This window comes from Dermacentor albipictus, chromosome 1 (genome assembly GCF_038994185.2).
Source record: "Dermacentor albipictus isolate Rhodes 1998 colony chromosome 1, USDA_Dalb.pri_finalv2, whole genome shotgun sequence".
Taxonomy (NCBI): Eukaryota; Metazoa; Arthropoda; class Arachnida; order Ixodida; family Ixodidae; genus Dermacentor; species Dermacentor albipictus.
In genome coordinates, this window is record NC_091821.1 from 502,118,220 (window position 1) to 502,145,591 (window position 27,372).

Sequence of the window (27,372 nt, forward strand, 5' to 3'; positions counted from 1 at the left end):
GAAGCGAAGATATCAGTCCTTGCTCTAGTTTCGTATGCTCCAAAAGCTTTTAGAGTCACTCGCGGATGCTTTCTGTCACTCAAACAATCGAACTAAAACGTTCAAGCATGCAGCTTTTCTTTCTTGCGTATGTGCTCGTGAACCCACATAACAGCAAGCAGCTCGCCACGCAGCACCATGCACCTGATTCTCGCGTCTGGGCAAAGCTCGGCATGCGAACTTGTCGCGTAGTAAACGGAGGAGGATACCTATAGATTTCGGGGACCCGGTTCCTCTTGGCAGCAGTGGCGGTCCGACACGCGAGCAGCGTTGGCACGCCTGCGGCTGCCCTTCGGCGACGCAGGCCACGGCCGCGATGATAGGATAGCGTGCACACAGGCACGATAACAACTGCTCGCACACCGCCGCTATCGGCCCTCTCGGAGCCCCGCGCACCGCGCAACTGGGGACGCCTCGAGCACACGCACGGCTGCGCAGGGAAAGAACTCGCTAACAAGCCCTCTCCGTGGCAGGAGTGTATGAGCTGGCGTAATCAGTGTATTGTGCAGACAGAACACGTTTATGATTACAGAGTGTTCTCTCTTCGACAGGATTGCACAAATACTTCCAGTGACTTCGCGATGACAATGGCAAAGGGAGAGGGGAGGCATGTTTGCAAACATACAACATCGGAAAAAGTACTGTCGGAAGACAGATACGAACATTGAAATGAAATGTCGATTTCGCGCTAATTCTCTCTAGAGTTACAAATTCAAACACAAAAGTGCGTCGGCGTATTACCGCCCTATTTAGGTTTCAACACCGATAAGACCAGGTTGAACATTGACGCCGGAATGATAAGGCAAGAGAGAAGCGCTAGCGTCAGCATTACATCCTTATCACATATGGAAATCTTTAAGTGTTGGAGAAGGTCGTCACAACTGCGGGAGATAAACAGCTCTTGCGGGCCTTATGTGTGCACACATAAACGTCATTCACAGTGTCAGACAAGTCACTGAGAATCAATGTTGAGCTCACGCTTCTTTGTAAATTCGGGAAAATCGTGTTCGCGTAGCTGCAAAAAAATCATGGGCCACAATTGTGCGTGTTCGAATAGTGAAATATTCCAATTAAGCGGAATGCATATACGATCAAAAAAAGAAAGGTAAATTCAAATGTGGAATAGAACATCGAACCTTTACTGGTTCTTATAGTGAAATATAAGGTTTGTGTGAAATACGTTAGACGCCAAAAAATCCGTGGAGCCCATCTACGATCGACGTTAACGCTATTAGCAAGCAAGCAATGTACAATACACCGAGCTGCTACAGCCAAAGCGCACCATGTATTTGGCGGGTACTGCAGCCGCGCTCACTTATGGCACTTTGCAGACGTTGCGCCCTCGGGCGCCGCCACCATGAAGTCCACACGTGGCCAGCGGGTCGCGTGGTTCGCGCGTGCGCGTGAACAAACAAATAATGTGTGTGGCCCGTAGTCCCGCCGGGCTCCTTTATCTCGTTTCGATGACGACAATGACGAATTGCTGGCATCCTCTTCGAAACAGGGTGGCTGAAAACAGTGCCGGCTCGATATAATTGGGCACTGGGTACATGCATAGCCCTCTAGCATTTTGCCTATCTGTCCTTGATTATTTCTTCTCTTCCTTAGAACAAATACATCTACATAGTACATCTAGATTGTAATAGATCTAGATAAACACATCTAGATTGTAAGCATGTGCATGTAACGGATCCGGTCCTATCAATATCTTCCTTGCTTATCAATTAATTTTTCCATCTCAAGACGCTGTGTCATCTAGCGGTGCCAGCGTCAAATCCGCGCGTGGCTTCCGAGATGCGATAACCGATCGAGACGCTGATGAGCGTGGCTGCTGCAAAGAGGAACGCTTGTGGCGCCGTTTCGATTCCACCGGCCACAAAATTCTAAACGCTTTATTTTCTATTGAAGATGCCGCGACAACAGTTATAGAGACATGAGCCGCGTTTACATGATTGCGACAACTGGCGCATCGCATCGCATCACATCAACTTCATAGCGCATCGCATCCATGTAAACGGGCCTAATGCGCTAGAAAATCGCGTCACATTACTGCGCCAGACCGAGGTGGATTGAGACGAGTAAGTCGACTTTCGCGATGCATGTAAACGCGATCGTATAGCCGCGTTTACATGCATGCGACAGAATGCGCCACTAGCGCATCACTTTTCCTAGCGCATCACGAGTAACGCGATGCGCCAGCGTTTACATATAGCGCATTACCTTTGGTGCGATTGTGGCGCGCGCGGTGTCGCACATCGAAAGGCAGAGCAGCGCATCAGACGCTTCCGGCGCCGCGCCACGCTGCAGCTCGCCGAGCGCAGCAGATCAGCAGCACATTCAATTACCCAGAATTCCTAATGCGATGCAGACAGACACCGAAAAGGGGCACGTAGTAAGATTGGCAATCAAATTAAAACGGCCTTATCGGATTATGTGACATACATGTAGGTACGTACTGTGCATGTACACTCGCCCACAAAAATTGAAGGACGCTTAAGCTTCGCCTTCAAGAGTGGAACGCGACAGCGTTCCCGTCGACCCGCCAAGGGGTGTAAGACAATGCGCCACGGCGCAGCGATCACTTACGAGGCGCCCCGCATCGGACGCGGTGAGAGTCGAGCAACACAGTGTTCGGCGCTGCAACGAAACGAGCGCCTGAGCAAACGGAACGAACCAAAGAACTCGGTGTCTCGGAGGGGGAAACGATCTACGCCAGCCGAACGTCGTGATCGGCACGGGCAGAGAGATAGATAGTAATCTAAAGAAAGGAACGGCGCTTGATTCTGCAACCCGTGTGGGAGAACGGCGAAGCGTCGTCAGGGGAGAGGGAGTCGGGGCCGCGAAGCGCCTGGCACCGGTCCGCGCACACTATGCGCGCACAGCCCCAATGCGCGCGTGGCGCGCCACCTGTCGGGGCAGCGCCGTACATTGAGAGGAGGGGGTCTTCTGTGTTTGCCGCAAGATGGCTCTGCGTGTGCGGTAAGCACAGAAGAAATGTTGCGGAAACGTACTTCGCTACTCGTGTAAATGCGACTTCTGTAAGTTACATGCTCATAATTACCGATATACACCGCAGTATAACTTTCTACGGCACGTTTCTAAGGCAACACCGCATTCACTAGAAGCGCTTTTGTACTGCATTCAAGCATCGAACTCGTGGCTGAGTTCTTATCGGTTTCTTCCACGTGCAGAAACAGGGGGAGCGCCGAGTGATATGCTAATGCTGCTTTGCATGCACAGCGTATGGAAGACGAGAATGGACATCAGGCATTGCCATATACAGGCTCACTCAGCAAGACACTATTTTTCTTGAGAGCATTATATACACACGCAACTTGTTCAGAGCACTATGTGAACCCCCGGAATGGCTTCCTGTACTAGACCAATTGGCTTCTGTGAAACCCTTTTAAACACCTTACACTGGCCGAGCTGTGGCTGGTGTTTTTAGAATATGTACATGTCGTGTATTTGATCTTTTTGTTTGCTTTTGTAAAAAGGCAATAAAGAAAAAAAACTCGTGGCTGAGTGGTAGCGTCTCTGTCTCACACTCCGCAGACCCTGGTTCGATTCCCGCCCAGCCCATCTTCGAAGTTGCTTTTTATTTATGAAGTGTCTGCCGTGATTTATCGCTCACGGTCAACACCGCGGACGCCGACGACACCGGCTTTTCTGCGACACGAGATCCTTAACGCTGTCGCGTTAAAACATGCCGGCGTGCACGAGCGCGTGGCGAAACGGCCCTCCTCCTCCCCTTTAGCGGCGCACCCCTGGTGTCGAGACTGGCGCCTGCAGAATGCGCGTCCCCCCGATAACAGCAAGCGTGCATGCGATATGCTAATGTAGCCGCGAGGTGCCCCTGTCACGATATGCGCTGTGGTGGCTTCGACGACCAAAACTTTGTCAAGGGGGTTTAGAAGCGTGAACTTTCGCGCACCGCTGGGTCCGCTTTTTGTCGAGTCATGAGCGCTGACGCATAGGACTCGCCCGGTGGTGAACGCAACAAATCATTTTTAATGCGAAGCATATTACGAGAGCTCAACCCAGCTCCACAGGCGCGGCGGTGTCGCCTTCAATACCACGTGACACCGTGACGTCACGACAGAGGAGAAACGGGGCTCCAATTCGCGCCGTCGCTCGCGGCGTCGCGGCGGTATATAAGCAGCTGCGCTTGCCTCTGCTAGACACTCACGAGGTGAGATGCCTCCTGGAGACAGAGCTGCTCGTTGGAATGAGAAGCCAAGGTTGCGGCGTGCTACAGAGACTGATTTTCTAGATGGCTTTGGCTCAACTCTTGCAAGATGGACTGGGCGGGAATCGAACCAGGGTCTCCGGAGTGTGAGACTGAGACGCTACCACTGAGCCACGAGTACGATGCTTCAAAGCGGTACAAAAGCGCCTCTAGTGAATGCGGTGTTGCCTTAGAAACGAGCTGTTTCTAAGGCTCAGGCGTGCGTCGCTTGCTCAGGCGCACCTTTCGTTGCCGCGCCGAACGCTGCGTTGCTCGACGCTCACCGCGTCCAATGCGGGGCGCGTAGTCGCTGCGCCGTAGCCCATTGTCTTACACCCCTTGGCGGGTCGACGGGAATGCTGTCGCGTTCCACTCTTGAAGGCGAAGCAGAGTAACGCATGAGTTGTTTCTTCGTCTAGCCGAACCAAATATAGCCAAGCAACAGCAGTTCAGCAGGCTAAACAGTGGTTCAACAACCAAAATAAAGGCTAGTATGCTTCGCATCCTGGGCTTAACCTTAGCTAAGCCACAGCCATTTTTTTTCTGAGCTTAAACTTCTCGTGGCCAATCTTTGTTGTTTTTATGCGAAGCATATTACGAGAGCTCAACCCAGCTCCTCAGGCGCGGCGGTGTCGCCTTCAATACCACGTGACACCGTGACGTCACGACAGTGGAGAAACGGGGCTTCAACTCGCGCCGTCGCTCGCGGCATAGAGAAAGAAAAAAAAGTGCTCGCGGCGTCGCGGCGGCATATAAGCAGGTGCGCTTGCCTCTGCTAGACACTCACGAGGTGAGATACCTCCTGGAGGCAGAGCTGCTCGTTGGAATGAGAAGCGAAAGTTGCGGCATGCTACAGAGACTGTTTCTAGGAGGCTTTGCTACGGCGCAGCGACTACGCGCCCCGCATCGGACGCGGTGAGCGTCGAGCAACGCAGCGTTCGGCGCGACAACGAAATGTGCGCCTGAGCAAGCGCCGCACGCCTGAGCCGACGCCGACGGCACCGGCTTTTCTGCGACATGAGCTCCTTAACGCTGTCGCGTTAAAATAAAGGCTAGTATGCTTCGCATCCTGGGCTTAACCTTAGCTAAACCACAGCCAGTTTTTATGCGAAGCATATTACGAGGGCTCAACCCAGCTCCTCAGGCGCGGCGGTGACCATGAAATCACGTGACACCGTGACGTCACGACAGAGGAGAAGTGGCTTTGGCTCAACTCTTGCAAGACGGGCTGGGTGGGAATCGAACCAGGGTCTCCGGAGTGTGGGACGGAGACGCTACCACTGAGCCACGAGTACAACGCTTCAAAGCGGTACAAAAGCGCCTCTAGTGAATGCGGTGTTGCCTTAGAAACGCGCTGTTTCTAAGGCGTGCGTCTCTTGCTCAGGCGCACATTTCGTTGCCGCGCCGAACGCTGCTTTGCTCGACGCTCACCGCGTCCAATGCGGGGCGCGTAGTCGCTGCCCTGTAGCCCATTGTCTTACACCCCTTGGCGGGTCGACGGGAACGCTGTCGCGTTCCACTCTTGAAGGCGAAGAAGTAATGCATGAGTTGTTTCTTCGTCTAGCCGAACCAAATATAGCCAAGCAACAGCAGTTCACCAGGCTAAACAGTGGTTCAACAACTAAAATAAAGGCTAGTATGCTTCGCATCCTGGGCTTAACCTTACCTAAGCCACAGCCATTTTTTTCTTCTTAGGAACGGTGCGTTCTCCCGCAGAAGAGCGTGGCAGCAAACGCGGTCTATAGAAAGAGACAGGCAAGACGAAAATGAATTCTTGCTTTCCGTTGTATAAACGAAGTTATGCCCATCGAGGCCGCCACACCTCGCGGCTACATTCGGATATCGCCGCCACGCAAGGGGGAAGCGCGGAAACATTGCACGCTTGTAGTGTCAGAGGGACGCGCATGCGTGCAAGTGCCGGTCTCGACACCAGGGGTGCGCCGCTAGGAGGGCAGGAGGGCCGTTTCGCCACGCACTCGTGCACACCGCAATATTTTGTGGGCGAGTGTACGTCACGTACTCATGACTCCTGAAATCGAGGGTTCGACGGAAGCCCGTCTGGTCGGGATGAAGCATTGAAGAAGTAAAACGGACACCGACCAACATAGAAGTGCTAAAAAATGAAAAAATCTAAAAGACGTTTGAACAAATCAAAAGACGATTGTGAACAAGGCTTCCGTAGCGAAGCCGAAACGTCTTTTAGATTTGTTCATTTTTTAGCACTTCTATGTTGGTCGGTGTCCGTTTTACTTCAACTCATGACTCCTGTGGCAGAAAGGATGTTCCACATCCGCCACCAAAGTCTGCGAGTCGTTCCGCTAGCTAACTAATCCCAGGGTTCTAGTACTAAAACATAAGTACTTCGGAAAGTAGATGGGAAAACGGCGCCGTGGTGCCTCAGTTGGTACGAGCATCGCACGCGTAATGCGAACACATGGGTTCACATCCCACCTGCGGCCATTTGTTTTTATTGCGATGGCAATTCTATGGACACTCCATTTCTGCCGTCAGCGTCGCCATCGCCGTGAGGTTCCGTATGAGTGAAAGCGTGTGAAGATGGCCCGATAGTGATCTAAAGAAAGGAAGGACGCTTGATTCTGCAACCCGTGAGGGAGCACGGCGAAGCGTCGTCAGGGGAGAGGGAGTGGGAAGTGAAAGATGATAGAGAAAGAGGGAGGATGTGGCCTAATAGACTCCCCTATGCGCGACAGGTGGCAGTCCTCAGTAAAGTTGCCAGCGTTGTAGCGGCCGCTTAAAGGGTGTCTATTCCAGTCGAATTGATAAACTCCAGCAGGCTTCGCAGTGCAGGGAGCTGGGGACACACCGGAAACAGCATGTCAGTCTCTGTGGCCGCTGGAAGGCCGTGGCATCTGTAAGTGTTGATCACTATGGAGCGTTCCTGCGCCATGGGCAGGCACAGAGAAGGTGCTCCATAGTCTCGAGGTTCCCGCACCTCTTTGCAGTCAGGTGACGTGGCGCGGCTCTTGGCGTACAGCCGGGCCGCTGTCCAGGTGCAGCCAGTCCACAAGCACAGGAGTGTGGAACTGTCTCTTCTGGAGAGGCCATTCTCTGGAAGCGGCTTGGGGGCCCTGCCACTAGCAACTCGGGGGTACGGGTGAATGGAGGTGAGCAGGCACCATAGCACATATCTCGTGTAGTCCCAAGCCGCTAGCGCTCTGGTAACCGGGACTACATCATGATGGGCAGCTTTGTCGTAGGTATCCGCCCCCTCATTACCAGCTACCCTGACATGTGAGGGCAGCCAGTGCAAGGATATTAAGGGCCTTAGTAGCCGGGATCCACGTCAGCCGGTGGTCTATGGTGAGGCCGAGGTACGTCACTGTCTGCTTCCACGGAAGGGGGTCGGTGCCGATTCTCAACTGGCGGACGCTGGGGTGGGAAGCAGCCCTCGGGTGTATCAGTAGGGCCTCCGCCTTTGAAGGAAAGACGGTTGCTTAACCGTCTTTCCTTCAACGGCTGCTTTCCTTCAACGGTAGCTGCTCCCGAGGAATGTCACCGCGTCCAGGGTCCCTTGCAGTGATCTCCGGACGGCTGGAACGTACCGCCTTGGTCCCTGGACCAAGAGTGCAACATCATCAACGTAGATGGAGCACTGTGTGGGGTACCGGGTGTCTGCCGGTAATGCGGCTAGCAGACCCGCAGGGCTGCATTGAACAGAAACGGGCTCAGCACCGATCCCTGTGGCATGCCCATGGCGACGGCTCGAGGGCCGCTGAGCGCCTGGCCCACTCGTACTCGGAACGATCTTCCACGAAGGAAGGCAGAGGCAAAGCGCCTGAGGCTGCCAGTGATATCGAGGATATCAAAGGAGGCCTCAAAGACCACGTGGGCCATGCTGTCAAAGGCACTCTGCACGTCAAGCAGCACGAGAAGAACCACGTGACCACTGTTCTTTGCATCCTCCAGTGTGGCCACGACGTCGGTGGTGAAGTCGGCAGTGCAGCGGTGGCGCCTGAAGCCGGTCGGCTGCTCCGGGAAGTAGTGCACCTGCGCGGCAATCCACTCCATGCGTACCAGGACGATCCTTTCCATCACCTTAGAGGCGGCAGAGGTGAGAGACACTGGCCTGTACGAGGAGGGTGCCGCAGCTGGTTTCCGTGGCTTAAGGACTGGCGCCACCACCGTGGTGAGCCAGCTGTCCGGGAGAGTCCCAGTGCTCCAGATGGTGCTCAAGTACTCCAGGAGACGATCTTGCTGTGCATCTTGCAGGTTCCGCAGCATTTGGAACGTGATCCCATCGGCTCCTGGAGTGCTCCGTCGCTTGCTTTGTTCTAGTGCGGCCTTCAGCTCATACAGCCGGATGGGCTCTCAGCAAAGAGCATCGATCTGCTCGAGCACCCATTCTGAATGATGGCAAGTGGTGGGGAGGCACCGAGGCCCAGTAGCTGGCGGAGGCAGGACCCGCTGTACCAGGGGCCAGGCGGTAAACCGATCGGCTGGTAACCCCACAAGAGTAGATGCAGAGATGCCCAGGAAGATAGCTGCTGAGAGCAGCTGGCATTGCACACGAGGTCCTATCAGCAAGGCCCTCAGCAGACGCCAGGCACGAGCTCCATCCGGCGCCCTGATGATCGTGGCACAGATTCCCTGCCAGTTTTGGCGCCTGCGTTGCCGGGAGTGTCGTTTGTAGGCGGCGTCGATGCGACGGTGTTCCGTCCAGTGCTCCGCCTGATGGGTTCGCAGTGCTCTACGTTCAGCCCGGCACCTGGCAGCTCGTAGCTGGAGGTAGCGAATGTCTGGTGCTAGTTGGCCCTCCTGCGCAGTGGACCAGACTGTGGCTGCCCGGCTGCTGTCCGCCACAAGCTGCAGGAAGTCCCTGGTACTAGTGTCATGTTGGGCACAGCTTACGGAAAGTACTCCAATCGTAAGTGGCGTACACGCGCGTCCGGGGGGTCTTGCCCCTGAACTGAGCCAGCACTATAGAGAAGTGGTCGGTCCCCCACGCGCGCGGCAGCGGTGTCCAAGTGTATCGGCAGCCCTCAGTGTCAAGGCTCACGTTAATTGCCGTGCTGAGGGCACGGCATGTGCGGCGGACGAAAGTGGGTGCTCCGGTGTTGAGAATCTTCAGACACAGCTGGTTAACAACGTCCATTCGAGTGGTCCTCCAGTCAGATCCGCCCCGTCGACCTCAGCTTGCAGCACACCCACCCGCACGTACAGCGCGCCGCGGGGAAGTCCCTGTAGAAGTTCTTTTTTGAGTCATGGGGACGCCATGCAGGGCTGCAGCGTGCACGAAGTGCGGCTGCTGTAGCCCACATAGCCAGGTAGACGCAAATCATCTGTAGTCGCGTACACTTCCTGCAAAGCAAGTACGTCGTAGTCGCTCTGCAGGAGGTGCAAGGAGAGGTCTGCTTGTCGCCGCCGTAACGAGTGCGCGTTCCACTGAAGCACGCTCGGCCGGAGGCGGTGGTTCCCAGCTGGGGCGTTTGGCATGGTGGCTCTGCTGAGGAGTCTGCCCACCTGCCTGGAGCAGATTGAGCGCAACTTGTTCTCGGCTGGCAGCAGGTCAGCAACGGTACGCAGAAGGAGCCTTAGGCTGGTGACCTCCGAATGCTGCTCAGAAGTGTGGCTGGACGGCGCCATGTCAGTTGCGGCTGGGGATGCGCCTGCTGCCTTTGCGGGGGCCGCCTTGCACCCCAGATTCTCTTGGCCACACCGGGTTCCTTTCGGCGAGGTGCTTTTGGCGGAGCCGGTGGCCACACCTGCATAGCTGGGGCGCGCCGTCGTCTCCAGTGCATGGATTCCCGAAGTAATGGGAGAGGCTTGTGTCTTGGTGGAGGCACACATAGCAGCTCGAGCTTCCCGGTGAGGCATGTAGGTCGGCCCTATAACCTTTATAATGGCTACGCGCCTCTCAGCCTGCCACATATTACAGGTAGGGGCGTCGGCAGCATGTGCGCCTCCACAGAGGAAGCACTTCGGCTTGGCTGTGCAATGGTAATCCCTCGCATGCTGACCGCCACAGCGCAGGCACCACTCCGGCCATTTGCACGCTGTCGTCGCGTGGCCACAGCGCCCACACAGCCGGCACTGCAAGGGCCGGGGCCGCGACGGTCGTACACCAAAAGGGAACCGGAAAAGGAGGATGCGGGCCGAGGGGCTCGGGGCGGCGAAGCGCAGGGTGTGTGCGACCGCTCCGCTTGACCGCCGTCTACGGCACGACCGAGGTCACTGCCGCCAACAAGGCCTCGTCGGAGAATTCACCGTCGACGCCATGTACCATGCCTGTGCTCTGGGAACGGTCTGCAGGGAGACGAGCAGTGACGGCGATCCTGGACAGCCCGGTCGTAGCCAGCAGGAACTGTAGCCGCGCGGGTGCTGCGGCGTCAGCCGCCACAATGTTTTTTTTTTCGTATTCACGCGCACCTCATCGACTCCAGGCAGAGCGGAGAGCGCTTGCGCGATGGCGAGGCGAGATGTTCAGTGAAACGAAGCTGCCGCGGATGCCGGCTTGAAGAGTACCATGCCAGCGACACTGGGTGCGGGCGCGCCAGCCCCTGTGGTCCCAGCAGCAGCAGGAACAGCCGGCAGCAGGCAGCCCGGCAGCAGGCATTGGTACCGCAGTGGGTCCCGAGAGGTGTGCGGCAGGGGCCACACCAGCGGCGATCCCTTCTCGTGTTGATGCAAGCAGGCAGCGTTTTTGCTTGCATGAGATAACATTTGTCAAGATCTCTTCATCGTGGAGCTCCGTGGCACGTGGGCTGCTCTGGTTATGCATTGTATTGGAACATTCCGTCGTCGGAATGTTCTATAGAGTCAGCCGCCTGCTTGACGGTGTTTTCGTAGACAGGCGTCACTGGAGGGGGCAATGATTCGTCAGAACCTGTCGCCGCTAGCTTTCGCAGGGCTTCGTCGTCGCTGCAGGACTCGCTCGGGCACGAGCGCTTGCGCGAGGACGAGGTGCCCATCGCGTCGTTATCGTCGTCCGAATCCGGGAGTGGAGCGCTCGATAGCTCGCTGGCTTCCGCAGCTGGGTAAGCGCTAAAGGTAGCACTCACGATGGCGGCGAAGTCACGGAGTTCGGCAGAACTGCAGTGTTCCGCGTCTCACGTGGTGCGAGAACCGACGCTGCAGCAGGCAGGATCAGATAGGCAGCGTCTGCACCGGCGTCCGCGGCCACGTTGTGAGAGTTGGCATCCAGTGGTGAAGCTAGACACTCGGTCGCAGCTGGCGTCCCACGTGCGCCGGTGTCGTGAGCCGCCGACGCTCCCGGAGCAGACTGCGGCATCTCCCAGATAATCGCGTCGGCAGCGGGTGATCCGCATGAACGATTCGGCCAGTTGGCGGCGGCGCAAAGCAGCCGTGCCTGCTCCTGGCGTTGAAGAGTCTTCTCGCACTGAGCAGTCATGTGCCGAAGAGACCGCGGGCACGCAACGCCCTCCGAGCGCTTGAGCTGCGATGAACGCGTACCGGACCGCCGTGTTCCTTCCGCAGTTGATACCGTGGGGGCGGACGTGTCCGGCTCCATCGCTGTGACCGAAAGGGTGGCGCTATGCGCTAACGTCGGTCAAAAACAACAGTTCACGTGTGGTCCGCTGTGTTCCACCAGCTGGCAGTTCGAAGGGTGCGGTGGAAACACCGCGCACAGAGAGAGCGCGGACTCGACTGGCGTCGCGGAGAAGGACGTGAAACAGGAGACCGCGTTCCGGCGTGACCTCTTCCAACAGCGGTTCAGACAAGATTCTTCGGAGACCGGACAAAGAATGCGTTTCTTCCGGTGAGGAGAAAGGAAACACCTCAGGGAACACTTACAGCGTTAGGCGCGGAGTGGAGCCAGGGGTAATAACCATTCGAAACCGAAAGTGGATACCGAACAGAATATTACAACGACTCGCCTTTTTTATGGAAGCAAACAACAATACGAGGGGCGCGACGGCGTATGTGGAAGACCTCGATATCCAGAGGTTAATATTGCCTTTACGTTGCCTACTCTTATATTGCGGTTGTCAATCAAATAATCTCATATGTGTTTTTTTTTTCGCATCACCCTAGAATATTGAGGAAGAAGAAAAGAAGCTCGCGAATTCAGGGTAAGTACTGTAGCCACGGCCTTCCGTCTTTCGAGCGCAAATATGTTATTATAAAATTCTGTTGGTATCATAGGGCCTGCATTAAGGCCAGTACACAATGCAGTAATGCTATCACCGCTGTCAGCGAATCCAATGTGCAGATGTCTCAATTAAATGTTCATTTGTACCCCCTCAGTGCCTGAGCATACATTTTGTGTTTCCCTCTGCATCATAACGGTAAAGTACTGATACACGTGAAAACGTCAGTCCAGAAGATTGTATACAGCTCACAAGAATTCTTTCTTGGACGAGTTGCCTCGATTTCTAGCCCATTCGAAAGAATATACAGCCCGACACTCGGCTTTCTGGAAGGATGAACAGTCTTTGGGAAGGAGCCATCGCTATGAAAATCCCGCCAACACTGTGGGCCTACCATTAAACTTGGTGTAGGCGCACTCCCGACCTAGTACTCGGTCATTACGGTACATCAGCGCTTGGCAAGTCGTGTTTCTACCTAACCCCACGGTGACGCCACTTTATTGGTGCGTTGATGCCACGTGGGAAATTGCTGCCATCTTATAAGGTTCGTGGTGCCCACAGGGATCGATGGGATTTGCATAGCGCGTGCTCCTTCACCAAGACTTGATCACTAAAGAAAATTCTAGGCAAAATCTAGCCCGATTTAAAGGACACTAAAGAGTTGCTATTGAACTTTGATATAGGACGAACGCGTATCAAATAACACAAGAATTTTGCGAAAGAATATAAGTGGTTCGCTAAGACGCCGAAAGAAGCATAGCCTGCATGATTACCGCATTAGAAAAAGAAAAGTACAAGAGACAGCTTTTTCGAGATTACCAATTGATGAATTTAACGCCCCAAAACTGCATATATAGTGGGTTGCGAACGACGCGCGCTTCCTCTCTCGTGGCGTCAGGTGACTTCCCTCTTTCCACCTGCGTCGCCTCTTCGTTCCTCTCCGATCTTTTGCCGTAAACAAATTCACAGATAGGTTTTCGTTCGTATGACTGCTCTAGCACTCAAACATTAAAACAAAAGACGAATAGCGCTGCCGCATTGAAATCTGCGCACTGGCTCAGCGGGTCTTGATGGATTTGCACTGCGTCTATGTGACCGTAATTCTTTTTCGGTAAAGGACTATACATCGCATCCTAGGGTACCCAAGACTAATCCTATATGACCCTAATTCTCTTTTAGTAAAGGACTATACATCGCATCCTAAGGTACCAAAGTCTCATCCTAGCAAGTTTCGATAACTTCTCTGTAGCAAGAACTTTGCAGACACTTTGAAATTGCGGCACAACTCATCTCGCAATGACTGCCGATAGTAATACGTTTAGCGTTCGAGCAATGTATAGCGACACAGTGTGTTGCTGAAGTGATGCTTATTTAACATTTGTAATATGGTGCTTCTTAGAGTTCCGTTGCTTCGGTTATAGGCCCCATACCTCTGTCTCGCCCCACTTCACCATGGCACTTGCTCGTCCATGTCACTCGTGGTGGCATGACGACGACTGTGTGGCGCCGACCCAATAAGGACAATGGAATAATAAAGAAGCAATGACGTTGGTGGAACGACAGAGGCAGTATGACGACTACGACATGACAATAACGACAATGGGTAACCAGCCTGACGACGACGAGATGAGGAGAACGGGATGACGATGAATGCGATTGACGAGGATGGATCGACCGCGACGGCATCACGAGGACGGTGTGACATCGAAGGCGTGGAGACAACTTGAAGAAATGAGCGCTACAATGACGCGGATTAACAGAACATGTACGACAGACAGGCGCTAGCTTCCAACTAAACGTTTATTTGAAGAAACAAGATTTATATTGATAGAAACAAAAAAGCACAGCTGTGACTTCACGACCTCTGTATTGCATCAGAAAAGCAATCTCTTTTTCGGTAAGTGCCATTGACGGGCAGCTAATGCACGTGCCTTCGGCCTTTGCAATGTAGAAAGCTTCTAATATCCCTCTTTCTAGCCTATCTCTAGAACGTGCCAGAAACCTGGTGCCACGAAGATACGGACGGCATTTGTAACATATACAGTGTTAAGCCAGATGGCACCCCGCATTGTTATTTACAGCCCAATTGTGCTCACGCGCCCTTTCATTGTAACACCGTCCGGTTTGACCGATATAAACCTATATATAACGGTATATATATATGCAGGGTATCCAAGCCAACTTGGACCAAGATTTTGATAAAAACCTAAGCGTTCTTGTGAACAGACATCGCGTGGATGTTGTTAGCGTTTATCTAAACTTACAGCACCATTTTCTTCCTCGTCATTTTTGAGTAATTAGCCGAGATAAATTAACTTTTTAAATATAGCTTGAAACGTTGAGGCGTCAATGGGAAAGTTGTCGAGCTCCACAGTTATTGCCCAACCCAGGCACTTCCAACGAGATAGACTTGCGTGGCTGTTTTTATTCGGGAAAAACGAAAGCCCGCGGAGTTTTAAGAAATACCACGCGACAGACCGCTCTGTGCGCACGAATTCGCCGCGATTACAGCGCTCTCAACCGTGCTTTGTGAAAAACATCGCTCGCTTCACGCCTTTCGTGCTGCCCACGACAGAGCTTCGCGTTGTGCTTGGTTCCGAGATAAACGCCAGGGGGGTTCGGGCGGCAGTTGAAATACAGCGCGGCTCCCATTTCTACGGCGATACTTGCACATTCACGCTAGCAGAATGCATGCGGAGGAAAAATGACAAGCTTATGAGTTCGAATTTGGGAGCAAGACCCCAACAAGCAAACATGCATTATAACAAGCTTGATAATGTGTGGATTACGCCGGTTGTCACAAAAGGAAGAATTGTAAAACTGACACAGAAGGTTGCTTTTTAGCTTCCTGTCCATTCCTTGTCGGCAGAGATTTTGTAATTTCATATTACTTACGCGCCTTTTCCACGTCGTACAAAAGTTTCACACAGATGGCTCTTTTCATGGATAACGGTTGTAAAGATTCATTCGCTGTGATGTCTGTCTAAACAAGGTGTTCCAGCAAGTCGCCCTCTGCGAAATGCCGTATTGGCACCTTTTCAGCACGTTCGGTGTAGCATTTTTGATGACGCAAGACGGTATCTCGCTGCAGGCCTCAGCAATCACTGCCTTTAGCGCTTCTGGTGTAGTTGTAGGTTTGCGGTACACTCGGTCTTTCACATGTCCCTACAAGAAGTCGAGAGGTGTCAAGTCCGGTGACCTTGCAGGCCATGCCACCCGACCCACTGGCGTTTGAAGGCTTCGTCAAGCCAGGCTCGGGCAAGGCTGCTGCTCTGAGCTGGTGCACCGTCGTGCTGATACCAAGTCCGCTTTAAAAACGCGAGAGGAATATCACAGCGAAAATCTTCGACCGTCCTTCCAAGATGTCGTTCACGTACCGCTGAGCAGTGAGCATGCGGTCAAGAAATGTGGGGCCAATTATTGTTCCATCAAAGATACCGCATGACACACTGAATGACCATTGGTACTGGTGTCTAGTCTGCGCCACCCAAAGCGGGTTCGTATCGCTCCAGTAATGCGCATTATGGATGTTGAGAATTTCTGGAGAAGGTTGCCTCATCTGTCCAGCGCACTTTGTCAACGAAATCCGCAATTTCGTCACTGTCCACAAGAATTCAATTTAAAGAATCAAGCCGCCATTGAAAGTCTCTTTCTTGCAGCTTTTGATGCAGTTGGAGGTGATACGGATGCATTTCAGCCTTCCTGAGAACTCTTGACACTGAAGACTTTGAAATGCCGACCTCACCACTCACATCAAGCACGCTGGAATGAGGGTTTGCAGTCATGAAAGCCAAAATGTCTCCTTCGGCCTATTCACTGATAGTCCCCTTTCTGTGCCGTGTCTTCTTGAAGCTACCTGTTTCAGCGTCAAGTAATTCCTCATAATTATGTTCGCGCTAGGTCTTCCCCTACATTGTCAATTTCGGTATACCTTGGCAGCTTTCCTCTTATCGACTGGTGCCTCTCCCAAGGCTAAGACCATGTTCGCCTTCTGCTCGCTTGAGTACGGCATGCTTTAGGCACTGCAAACAAACTCTCCGAAACGGTTGCGCGGCACGACAGTAATAGGCAGTAGAGCTCACATGCATCTAGCCGCTGTCACATCTTGGAAGAGAAGCAGAGTTGTAACTAATGGTGCTCTCTCTCGCACAGGTTCCAGATGTATGATGCATGTTTTGCGTGTATTTTTTCTATTCCATTCCGCATCGACTTGAACGCTGGAAAAGAAATTGCTCTTCTCGTCAAATCGGAATAAACGGCTGATGACCGCACGTTCTTTGGCGACAGGTACGAGCGACTGCTGACGAAGCGCTTTTTCGGAGCGCCGTCGCCAGCCGCTGCCGGTAATGTCAGAGCTGAGCTAAAGTTGAAGCTTTTTCTCGTAAGTGAAGGAAAGGTGCGGCGCTGGCGATGATTTTACAGATCACTCATGAGAGCGCTGTAATCACGGCGCATTCAGACGCACAGAGCGCGCTGTCACGCGCTATTTGGTAAACTCCGCGGGCTTTTGTTTTTCGCGAACAAAAACGGCCACGCCAAGTCTATCTCATTTGAAGTATCGGGATTGGGAAATATTTGTGAAGCTCCACAACTTTCCTATTGACGCCTGAACGTTTCAAGCTATATTTAAATGTTAATTTATCTCGGCTAATTACCCAAAAAAGACGAGCAATAAAATGGTACTATAAGTTTAGATAAACTAACAACATCCACGCAATTTCTGTTCTAAAGAACGCACTGTTTTTGTTGTTTCAAAATCTTAGTCCAAGTTAGCTGGGACACCCTGTATGAACGATATATAAACAAGACAACTGTATGACGACGACGCAATGATGTCGATGAATTCACAAAGTCGGCATGACGGCGATGGCACTACGACAATGGGATGATGTTACTGAAGTGACAACGATGACAAAACAACCGCGAGGCGACGACGGTACGAAGACAATGGTATGACAACTACGACTTTGTGGCTACATGGCGTGACGACGATCACAGAGCGAGGGACTTATGATGAACTTAAGATGACGACGATGGGACGATCACGAGGGCTTCACGACGATGTCTGTAACAACGAATGCACGACTACTGTACGAGGACGACGGCACACGACGACAGCATGAGGAGGGTTGGATGGCAAAGCTGGAATGATGACGCAACGACCACTACGCCTTCATGGCCTCGAGCACTTACCTAGAGACTGAAACTGGTAAATAGTTTGGGGAAATAGGCCGGCGTTAAAGGCGCGACGACGACGGGATGACGATGACGGCACGAAAACAATTATGACTGCGACTGTGTGACGATGATGCCGTGACTACAACGGCATCACGATAGTCGGACGACGATGTTGGAATGACGCCGACGCAACGAATGCGACCGCATCACGTCGACTGTATTAAAACGGATGCGTGACAACGATTGTATAACGCCGAGGCAATAAACCGTATTGGCATGATAATATGAGGACAATGTGACGACGAGTGCACGACGGTGACGGCGTAATGACGACTGCATCACAAATTATGACGATGACAGCGCGACGACGACGGCATGGCGGGAGCGACCACGACAGCCTCACGAAGATAGTATGACAACGCGTGCATTACGACTATATGAGAACGATGGCGTCACTGCGAACGCATGACGAAAGTAGCATGACAAAGCTGAAATGACAACGATACAACGACTATGACGGTTTCACGACCATAAGCACATACCTAGTTGCCAAAGAAGGTAGACACCATGGGTCACTAGGTCGACATAAGATGACAGACAGACAGACAGACAGACAGACAGACAGACAGACAGACAGACAGACAGACAGACGGACGGACGGACGGACGGACGTACGGACGGACGGACGGACGGACGGACGGACGGACCGACAGACAGACAGACAGACAGACAGACAGACAGACACACGGACGGACGGACGGACGGACGGACAGACAGACACACGGACGGACGGACGGACAGACGGACGGACGGACGGACGGACGGACAGACAGACAGACAGACAGACAGACAGACAGACAGACAGACGGACGGATAGATAGATAGATAGATAGATAGATAGATAGATAGATAGATAGATAGATAGATAGATAGATAGATAGATAGATAGATAGATAGATAGATAGATAGATAGATAGATAGATAGATAGATAGATAGATAGATAGATAGATAGATAGATAGATAGATAGATAGATAGATAGATAAGCAGGTAGGCAGGCTCAAAACGGCTGATCTACACAAAACAAAGCTAAACGCATTAAATATACTCTGAAATCTATGACATTGCCATGACACTCCGACATTCTTTATTACACAGGCATACATTTCATTATACAAGATACGCACAATCTGCATGATCCCATAGCCAGTCCCATAGCCACATACTAATCAGCGGCTAGCACGTAGCCTATTTCGAGGTGTACATCAGAGTAACTGTTATGAAATACTAGTACTAATGAGTTTAATAAGGAGTATGTTCAAATTGATTAACAAAGGATACAAAAAACATACAGCACTTTGCAATAAATACAGACATAACTGAGTAATATTAGTACGTAAATTTGCTAATGAAAACATACTGTATACGTATTAATGTTAGTATTATCTATAAGTTAGCAAAGAGAACAGGAAAATTAAAACACCGCAATAAACCCAAGAAAAACCTGATGAAATAATTGTTATACATGGCTTAACAAAAAGAGAACATAAATATTAGTTCAAGAAGCACAGAGAATAATTTCGAAATAATACTCTTTCATTGCTGTAAACAAGTTCAGCGACTTCTTTATGTAATGCGGAGTACTTTCGCTCCTCCAGCATACTGTAGCAGTGGTTTTCCATAGATGTTCTTTAGTGGCGGGATATTTGGTTTACCAAAAGTTTGCTTCCTTTGGTGGCGTTGTGGGGTGCAAAGTAACAAAATAGAGAATGGCTTGTTGTATGTTATAGCACTGTTAATACTTGCGGCTAATCTTAATTCCCCTACGAAATCAAAAGGCAAGATCTTAGTATAGAAACACATGTTTGCTTCGTCCATAGTATCCGAGAAAGTTACCGTACGTATTGCTCGTCTTTCTTTTTTTTTCAGCTCTCTACTGGTTTTAGGTAGTAGTTAAACATCCCCAGGATTCCACACAGTTCAACAGGTGCCGGTTCACTACAATAAAGCACAAAATGGGATCTATTGAAACATCGAAGTATTGACGAGCTTGTACGAGGGCATAACTTGAAGCTAATTTAGAGCAGACATCTAGCTGAAACTGTCAATTCAAGCAGCTGTCTCAGGGCACCTGGGTAAGAGAAAGAGTCAGTAAAATCGAGGCGGCAATTATTAATGCGCAGCACTATACCAATATATGGACTAGTATTAGTTCTGGAGCAGAATATGATATATTTAGTTTTATTAAGATTAATGGTAAGCTTGTTAGCAGCAAACCAATCAGGAAGTTTGCTTGTTTATTTATTTATTTATTTATTTATTTATTTATTTATTTATTTATTTATTTACAGAGCACCTACATCGCCATAGAGGCATTACGGGGGGGGGGGGGGGAACAAAATATAACCAGTAATACCGAAAAGCTTTTGGACAGATACATTCCCAAACAGAAACAGTACAGTAGCATTTAGAGACAGACACAAGTAATGTGATACAAACATGTTTCAAGATATATAACACGTACAGTACATTGGTTTGACAAGAGCGCCGTCATAGCATAGAACAGAATAATTCGTTCAGCTAGTTCAGTATTCATTTTTTCTTCTATATTTGAAATATTTTCCCCGGTAATAATTAGTGCGCTGTCATCAGCATAATTAAGCATTTCGGCGGTGGTTAGTACTTGTGGTAAGTCATTTCTGCATAGCAAGTAAATCAACAGACCTAATATGGAACCTTGTAGCCCATCTGTTTGTATAGACTGAAGAGAAGAAGTAAAAGAAGTAGTGACGTTGTTAATAATTAACATTTGTTGACGACCTCTCAAGTAACTCTCTAAGAAATCTCATATAGTGTTGCGCAAGCGACATTTGCGTAATTTGTAAAGTAAGATTTCATGGTCTGCGGTATCAAATACTTTTCTCAGGTCAAAAAAAAAAAAAACTGCTACAGCGAATTTTTTTTTTATTTTAGGCCGCTATTTAAAGTCTGATTCAATGTAGACATTGCTGTGTTTGTAGAACGCGTTGGTCGAAATTCATGTTGATGTGGCCATAACACGTGATATTTGTCAAAAAATAAATACATGCGTTTTGCGATAATTTCTAAAAATATTGTTAAGAACACTCAGTACAGATATCGGGTGGCAGCAACAAGGGTCAGACCCATCCCCCTCTTTATAAACAGGGGTAACTTTGCCTATCTTAAATGTCAATGGACATTTTTGTAGTGAGTGGTTGAATAGATCGCATAATATGTGTCCGAATATATCAATACTACCTTGTGTAACGCCCGCTAGAATCTAGACCGGGCCCGGCGCTTTCTTAATTGTCAGCTTACTAACAGTACACTGAAATTCATAGAGCACTATATTATTTATGATCAAACTACTGATAACGGAAAAAGTTCATATAAAGCTTTGCTAGGACGAGGCAAGGTTTTAGTCAGAGAGAGACCGACATTTGTAAAGTAAATTAAGTGTTGAACTCATTGACAGTACCCTTAGTAACAGCATCAGGTAATTTTTTTTTTCGTTCGGGCATAGAGTGTGTCACGGCTTGTGACCTGTTCGCCTTCGACTCGAAGTCGTCGACGGGGTACACAAGCCGGTGGGTCGTTCCGTACTCAAGCGAACGCAGCGAAGGAGTCAGAGGGGCGAGAAAGACAAACAAAAATATATTTATTGACTTACAATGACACAAAGATTAAAAGAAACACAAAAAACACAAGAACACTAACACACATGCACTTAATCTGGATCAATGATGAATACAAAAGAAATACAACGATCAGTTAACAGTAGACATAGACATTAACACTACACAAAACACACTTAACGGTGGTCAACTAAACAGGGTTCCTCCTCCTCCTCATCATCATCATCAGCCTGGTTACGCCCACTGCAGGGCCAAGGCCTCTCCCATACTTCTCCAACTACCCCGGCCATGTACTAATTGTGGCCATGTTGTCCCTGCGCGCTCACTGACCTGGACAGGCAAAGCAGCAGGGTGGGTCTAAAAATTAATCTGCAGAAAACTAAACTAATGTTTAACAGTCTCGGGAGAGAACAGCAGTTTACGATAGGTAGCGAGGCACTGAAAGTGGTAAGGGAATACATCTACTTAGGACTTGTAGTGACCGCGGATCCGGATCAAGAGACTGAAATAATCAGATGAATAAGAATGGGCTGGGGCGCGTTTGGCAGGCATTCTCAGATCATGAACAGCGGGTTGCCATTATCCCTCAAAAGAAAACTGTATAATAGCTGTGTCTTAACAGTACTCACCTACGGGGCTGAAAGTTGGAGGCTTGCGAAAAGGGTTCTAATTAAATTGAGGACGACGCAACGAGCTATGGAAAGAAGAATGATGGGTGTAACGTTAAGGATAAGAAAAGAGCAGATTGGGTGAGGGAACAAACGCGAGTTAATGACACCTTAGTTGAAATCAAGAAAAAGAAATGGGCATGAGCAGGACATCTAATGAGGAGGGAAGATAACCGATGGTCATTAAGGGTTACGGACTGGATTCCTAGGGAAGGGAAGTGTAGCACGGGGCGGCAGAAAGTTTGGTGGGCGGATGAGATTAAGAAATTTGCAGGGACGACATGGCCACAATTAGTACATGACCGAGGTTGTTGAAGTATGGGAGAGGCCTTTGCCGTGCAGTGGACGTAACCAGGCTGATGATGATGATGATGATGATGATGATGATGATGATGATGATGATGATGATGATGATACATGGTGAAGAATCTGAGCAGACGTCTACTGAAAACGTCGTGACGTGGTCATCTCCTATAGTACGCAGCGTTGCAACCGATCTGCCTTGGGGTAGAACTTCCTTTGTCAGGCAGAAATTGGCAACGAGGAGGCATGTCCACTTATCGGTGAAGGTGATGACGGAGTGGGGCACAGCGATATTACGCATTAAAAGGACATCAGGAACAGATGTGGCGATGTAATCACCATCTGGCACAGGAAAAGATGATAGCAAATCGACGAAACTCAAGGCTTTAGGCCGCAAGCGGACGAAGGCGGTCGTACTAAATTTGTTAGGCACGAATATGCACGAATAAAGGAAGTTCGAGGCAAAGGGTACCGTCAGAACAGTCGATCAAAGCTGAATGCGCCGTAAGAAAGTGGAGTCCAAGGATTAGTCCAAGGCCAGTTTTTCTAGAACATTGTGCCCACCATCATTCAACAAATCTGCTGTTACCTGATCCTCCCCAGCTGCCTTCCCCCTTTGCATAGCTCCCAAGGCGTTCTTTACTTCTTCCGGCGTTACTTATGGCATTTCTAATTCCTCTAGACTATTCTCTCTCACGTTATCGTCGTGGGTGCCACTGGTACTGTATAAATCTCTATAGAACTCCTCAGCCACTCCTCAACTATTTCATCCCTATTAGTAATGATATTGCCGGCTTTGTCTCTTAACGCACACATCTGATTCTTGCCTATTCCTAGTTTCTCCTTCACTGTTTTTAGGCTTCCTCCGTTCCTGAGAGCCTGTTCAATTCTATCCATATTATAGTTCCTGATGTCCGCTGTCTTACGCTTGTTGATTAACTTAGAAAGTTCTGCCACTTCTATTCTAGCTGTAGGGTTAGAGGCTTTCATACATTCGCGTTTCTTGATCAGATCTTTCGTCTCCTGCGACATTTCACTGGTATCCTGTCTAACGGAGTTACCACCGACTTCTATTGCACACTCTTTAATGATGCCCATAAGATTGTCGTTTAATGTTTCAACCCTAAGGTCCTTTTCCTCAGTTAATACCGGTTCTGTAGCTTGATCCGGAATTCCTCTAGTTTCCCTCTTACCGCTAACTCATTGATTGGCTTCTTATGTATCAGTTTCTTCCGTTCCCTCTTCAAGTCTAGGCTAATTCGAGTTCTTACCATCCTATGGTCACTGCAGCGCACCTTGCCGAGCACGTCCACATCTTGTATGATGCCGAGGTTAGCGCATAGTATAAGCCCCATTTCATTTCTATTCTCGTCATTCGGGCTCCTCCATGTCCACTTTCGGCTATCCCTCTTGCGGAAGAAGGTATTCATTATCCGCATATTATTCTGTTCTGCAAACTCTACTAACTATCCCCTGCTATTCCTAGAGCCTATGCCATATTCCACCACTTACTTGTCTCCAGCCTGCTTCTTGCCTACCCTGGCATTGAAGTCGCCCATCAGTATGGTGTATTTTGTTTTGACTTTACCCATTGCCGATTCCACGTCTTCATAAAAGCTTTCGACTTCCTGGTCATCATGACAGCATGTAGGGGCATATACTTGTACCACCTTCAATTTGTACCTCTTATTAAGTTTCACAACAAGACCTGCCACCCTCTCGTTAATGCTATAGAATTCCTGTATGTTACCAGCTATTTCCTTATTAATCAGGAATCCGACTCCTAGTTCTCGTCTCCCCGCTAAGCCCCGGTAGCATAGTACGTGCCCGCTTTTTAGCACTGTATGTGCTTCTTTTGTCCTCCTAACCTCACTGAGCCCTATTATATCCCATTTACTACCCTCTAATTCCTCCAATAACACTGCTAGACTCGCCTCGCTAGATAACGTTCTAACGTTAAACGTTGCCAGGTTCAGATTCCAATGGCGGCCTGTCCGGAGCCAGGGATTCTTAGCACCCTCTGCTGCGTCACAGGTCTGACCACCACCGTAGTCAGTTGCTTCGCAGCTGCTTGGGACAGCTGCTGGGTTACCGGTTCTGGTCACCGGGATCAGGCCGCACTCCAGGCCTGTTTATGCGTGTTGATAAAATTGCATAAACAGGCCTGGAGTGCGGCCTGATCCCGGTGACCAGAACCGGTAACGTACTCTCTCACCAGAGCAGGACTGCCCACCCTGGTGCAGTACTGGCCACAACCTCCTTCTATATGAATACAACAATCAAACAGAGTTCAAAAAAGACAAATGGCATACGCATGGCCGTGAACCTGCAGCAAGTTCATAAAGCGTGTAGTCGACGTCAGAACTTTCCCGATGAACGCTGGCAAGCCGATCTTGCGGTGGATGCGATTGCTGGGCTGGGTTTCCCGGGAGTCTAGGTCTGGCGTCTTCGCTCGAGCAGGTTGAGCTAACTTGAGGGGAACTGCCATGAGCTTCGTTGCAGACGTTGGTTTGCCGTCTCTTACGCCAACTAGTAACTCGCAGTTCAAACGCGGCTAGGTGGCCCAGGCGATAACTGGACGGCACAGGCTCTTTGAGGCTTCTCAGCAGATTGTAGGCTCCACTTCTAGACTCTAGACTGCTTAGCTCGGTCTAAAAGCTGCGCCTAAATAACTTCTCCTTTCCCTAGTGCCCTGGGTTGGAGGACGGTAGATATTGGTGACGATCCAATCACTGTCATACACTGTCAGCACTTCGTGGACACAGCATTTCACAGACAGCACATACTTCAGAGTATTCGCACCCTCGCGTTCCTAGTAAGCTTCTCCATGCACGCGCGGGGCAGAGAATATACAGGGGTTCCTACAAAAACCTGTTGGGGCGTCATGGTCGCACCGACGACAAAAAGCCAATAATATCTCAACTCGCCTTCGAGCCTTTTCGGCCGTTTGCCCGAGTGGCCGGCCATACCCGTCTTGCTCGTCGCTTCCTGTTACTACGACCCTTTTGGCACCCGTTGATCGGTGCTTTGCCGAATCGAATAATGCCGCACCGTGACAGAGTCATTAGCAAGAAATTCAAGAAAAAAAAGGAAAAAGTATGTTTTGGCTTTCTGTTTATTCGCTATAGTAATGAACTGTTTTCCCTCAAATTGAATTAGGAACAGTGTAAAAAAAATTTGTATTAGTATAAAATGACTCACACGCCATGTGTGCGCCATGCCAAGTGTTAGGAACCTTGAAGCCCCGTTCGCTGAGTGACATTTAGTACTACGCATCGATGGCCTGAATGAGATAAAAGTGCACCGCAAATTCAGCATGGCGTTGTCTGTTCATTAGCTGTTTTGTACATGTAATGGGTGGTAGCAACTCGGCCAAACCCGCCGTAGTAGTCCTGTGGGTATGGCGTTGCACAGCTGAGGTCGCGGGTTCAATCCTGGCCACGGCAGTCGCGTTTCGATGGGAGCAAAGTGCAAAAAAATACGCTCCTTTACTTAATTTTAGGTGTACTTAGAGAGTCCTACGTGGTCAAAATTATGTGTGGTTTTCCACTACTGCGGGCCTCATAATGAGACCATGATTTAGGCTTGTCAAACCCTACAATTGATTCTTTAGCAACTGGTCCGATAAGTTAACCAAAGCCTACCGGAAATCTATTTTCTATAGCCCAAGGACTTATCAGGCAACGACTGTGTTTCTCTTTTGCAGGACCGGCTTCGCTATGCTGTCTCAAACGTATTGTGATGCGCTGCTCAAGTTCACGATACGCATGTACCAGCTTCTGCAGTCGAAAAACACACAGAACGAGAACGTTGTGTGCTCGGCTTTCAGCGTAGCCTGCGCACTTGCAATGCTTGCCGGCGGAGCGGGTGACAGCACATCTAAGCAAATATTTGCCCTGTTAAGCCTCAAGGCGAGCAAGGACCGGATTCGCGAGCATTTTTCCAACTTGCTGACCATGCTGTCCGACTGCGCTCCTGATGCCACGTTCCTCGTGGCCAACCGGTTGTACTGTGACAAGCGATTTCCAGTCCAGAGCGGCTACGTGTTCCTGCTGGAATCCTCATATGGAGCGACGTTAAAGTCCGTTGACTTCTCTAGTGGCCACGAGTTGGTTCGACAAGAAGCCAATGCCTGGATCTCGGAGCAAACGGCATCCAAGGTTCGCGATGTGCTTCGTCCCGGCAGCGTGGACTCACGCACTGTGCTAGTCCATATCAATGCCATCGCCTTCAAGAGCTTTTGGCAAGTCCCTTTCCGTTCAATTAACACAATACCTCAGGACTTCCGCCTAGACTATAAGACCAACGTGCGAGTGAACATGATGTTCTTGGACCACAGTTTCAAAATAGGTCATTCAGAGGAGCTGGGCGCAAGGGCCTTGGAGATACCATACAGAGGTCAAAAGGCATCAATGGTACTCCTATTACCTGACGAGGTTGAAGGACTGTTCTGCCTCGAAGAGTCCATGACTTCGGCTAGGGTCTCCGCGCTCCTAGCCAACATGAAGTTGGTGCAAGACGTGGAAGTCAGTCTTCCAAAATTCAAGCTGGACTACACGCTGCCTCTTAAGGAGACGTTAAAAGATCTCGGCGTGAAAGATCTGTTCACACCGGGCGAAGCGGACCTGTCCGGTATGTTCGAGAGTGGTCGGCCGGCGGTTTCGGAAGTGATCCACAAGGCGGCCGTCGAAGTGCACGAAGAAGGCACCGAGCCCGTGGCCGACACGGCAGCAGTGATCGAGTCTTCCGGGGCAATCGCTGCGCAGGCTGTGCGATTCGTCGTCGATCATCCGTTTATGTTTCTGATCAAGAGCAATGAACCTGAAGTCATCCTCTTTATGGGTTCAGTGAGAAAACTGTGAGCCATGCGGAAGAACATGTAAGAATAAACCAGCCAATTTTTCTTTGTTTCGGTATCCTGGCTTCAGCACTCGTGTCAGCTACAGCACTCGAGAGACAGAGAGAAGAGGAGGTGGAGGCATTCATTGGCGAGTTCGTTTGCGTGTACATTTGCGCTGTTCGGTGTATCTTGTTAAGCAGCTGCTTTAAACAGCGCGGCACAGGACACATCAAAGCGTGGAGGATCGAAGATGATATAGGTCCACGTTAAAGAACCCCAGTTGATACAAATTTCTTGAGTCTCCCACTACGGCGTGCCTCATAATCAGATTGCGGTTTCAGCGCGTAAAACCCCATAATTTTTTCTAAATCAAGGATGATGGTGCTAGCTGC

The 27,372-nt window shown here is 50.3% G+C and overlaps 2 protein-coding genes across 3 annotated transcripts in view; one reads left to right on the forward strand and one right to left on the reverse strand.

Moving 5' to 3' along the window:
* The window catches only part of LOC135909346 (golgin subfamily A member 6-like protein 4), a 63,121-nt gene extending 62,635 nt beyond the window's left edge, over window positions 1-486 (reverse strand). Inside the window, exon 1 of one of the 2 annotated variants that reach the window (XM_065441293.2) lies at window positions 249-486. The gene's annotated coding sequence lies outside the window, so the exon portion shown is untranslated. The remainder of the gene's footprint in view (window positions 1-248) is intronic. The other variant, XM_065441292.2, reaches the window with a different exon arrangement.
* An 11,691-nt stretch (window positions 487-12,177) lies between these two features.
* On the forward strand, window positions 12,178-27,048 carry LOC135909376 (ipis-1-like). The gene is made up of 3 exons (XM_065441329.2): window positions 12,178-12,192; window positions 12,281-12,318; window positions 25,847-27,048. Exon 3 carries the CDS (start codon window positions 25,860-25,862, stop codon window positions 27,000-27,002), a length of 1,143 nt encoding a protein of 380 aa, XP_065297401.1. The 5' UTR covers window positions 12,178-12,192; window positions 12,281-12,318; window positions 25,847-25,859; the 3' UTR covers window positions 27,003-27,048.
* Window positions 27,049-27,372: the final 324 nt, after the last annotated feature.

Excerpts from the sequence above, each read along its gene's own strand:
- LOC135909376 (XM_065441329.2), top strand. The coding sequence starts at position 25,860 with ATGCTGTCTCAAACGTATTGTGATGCGCTGCTCAAGTTCACGATACGC.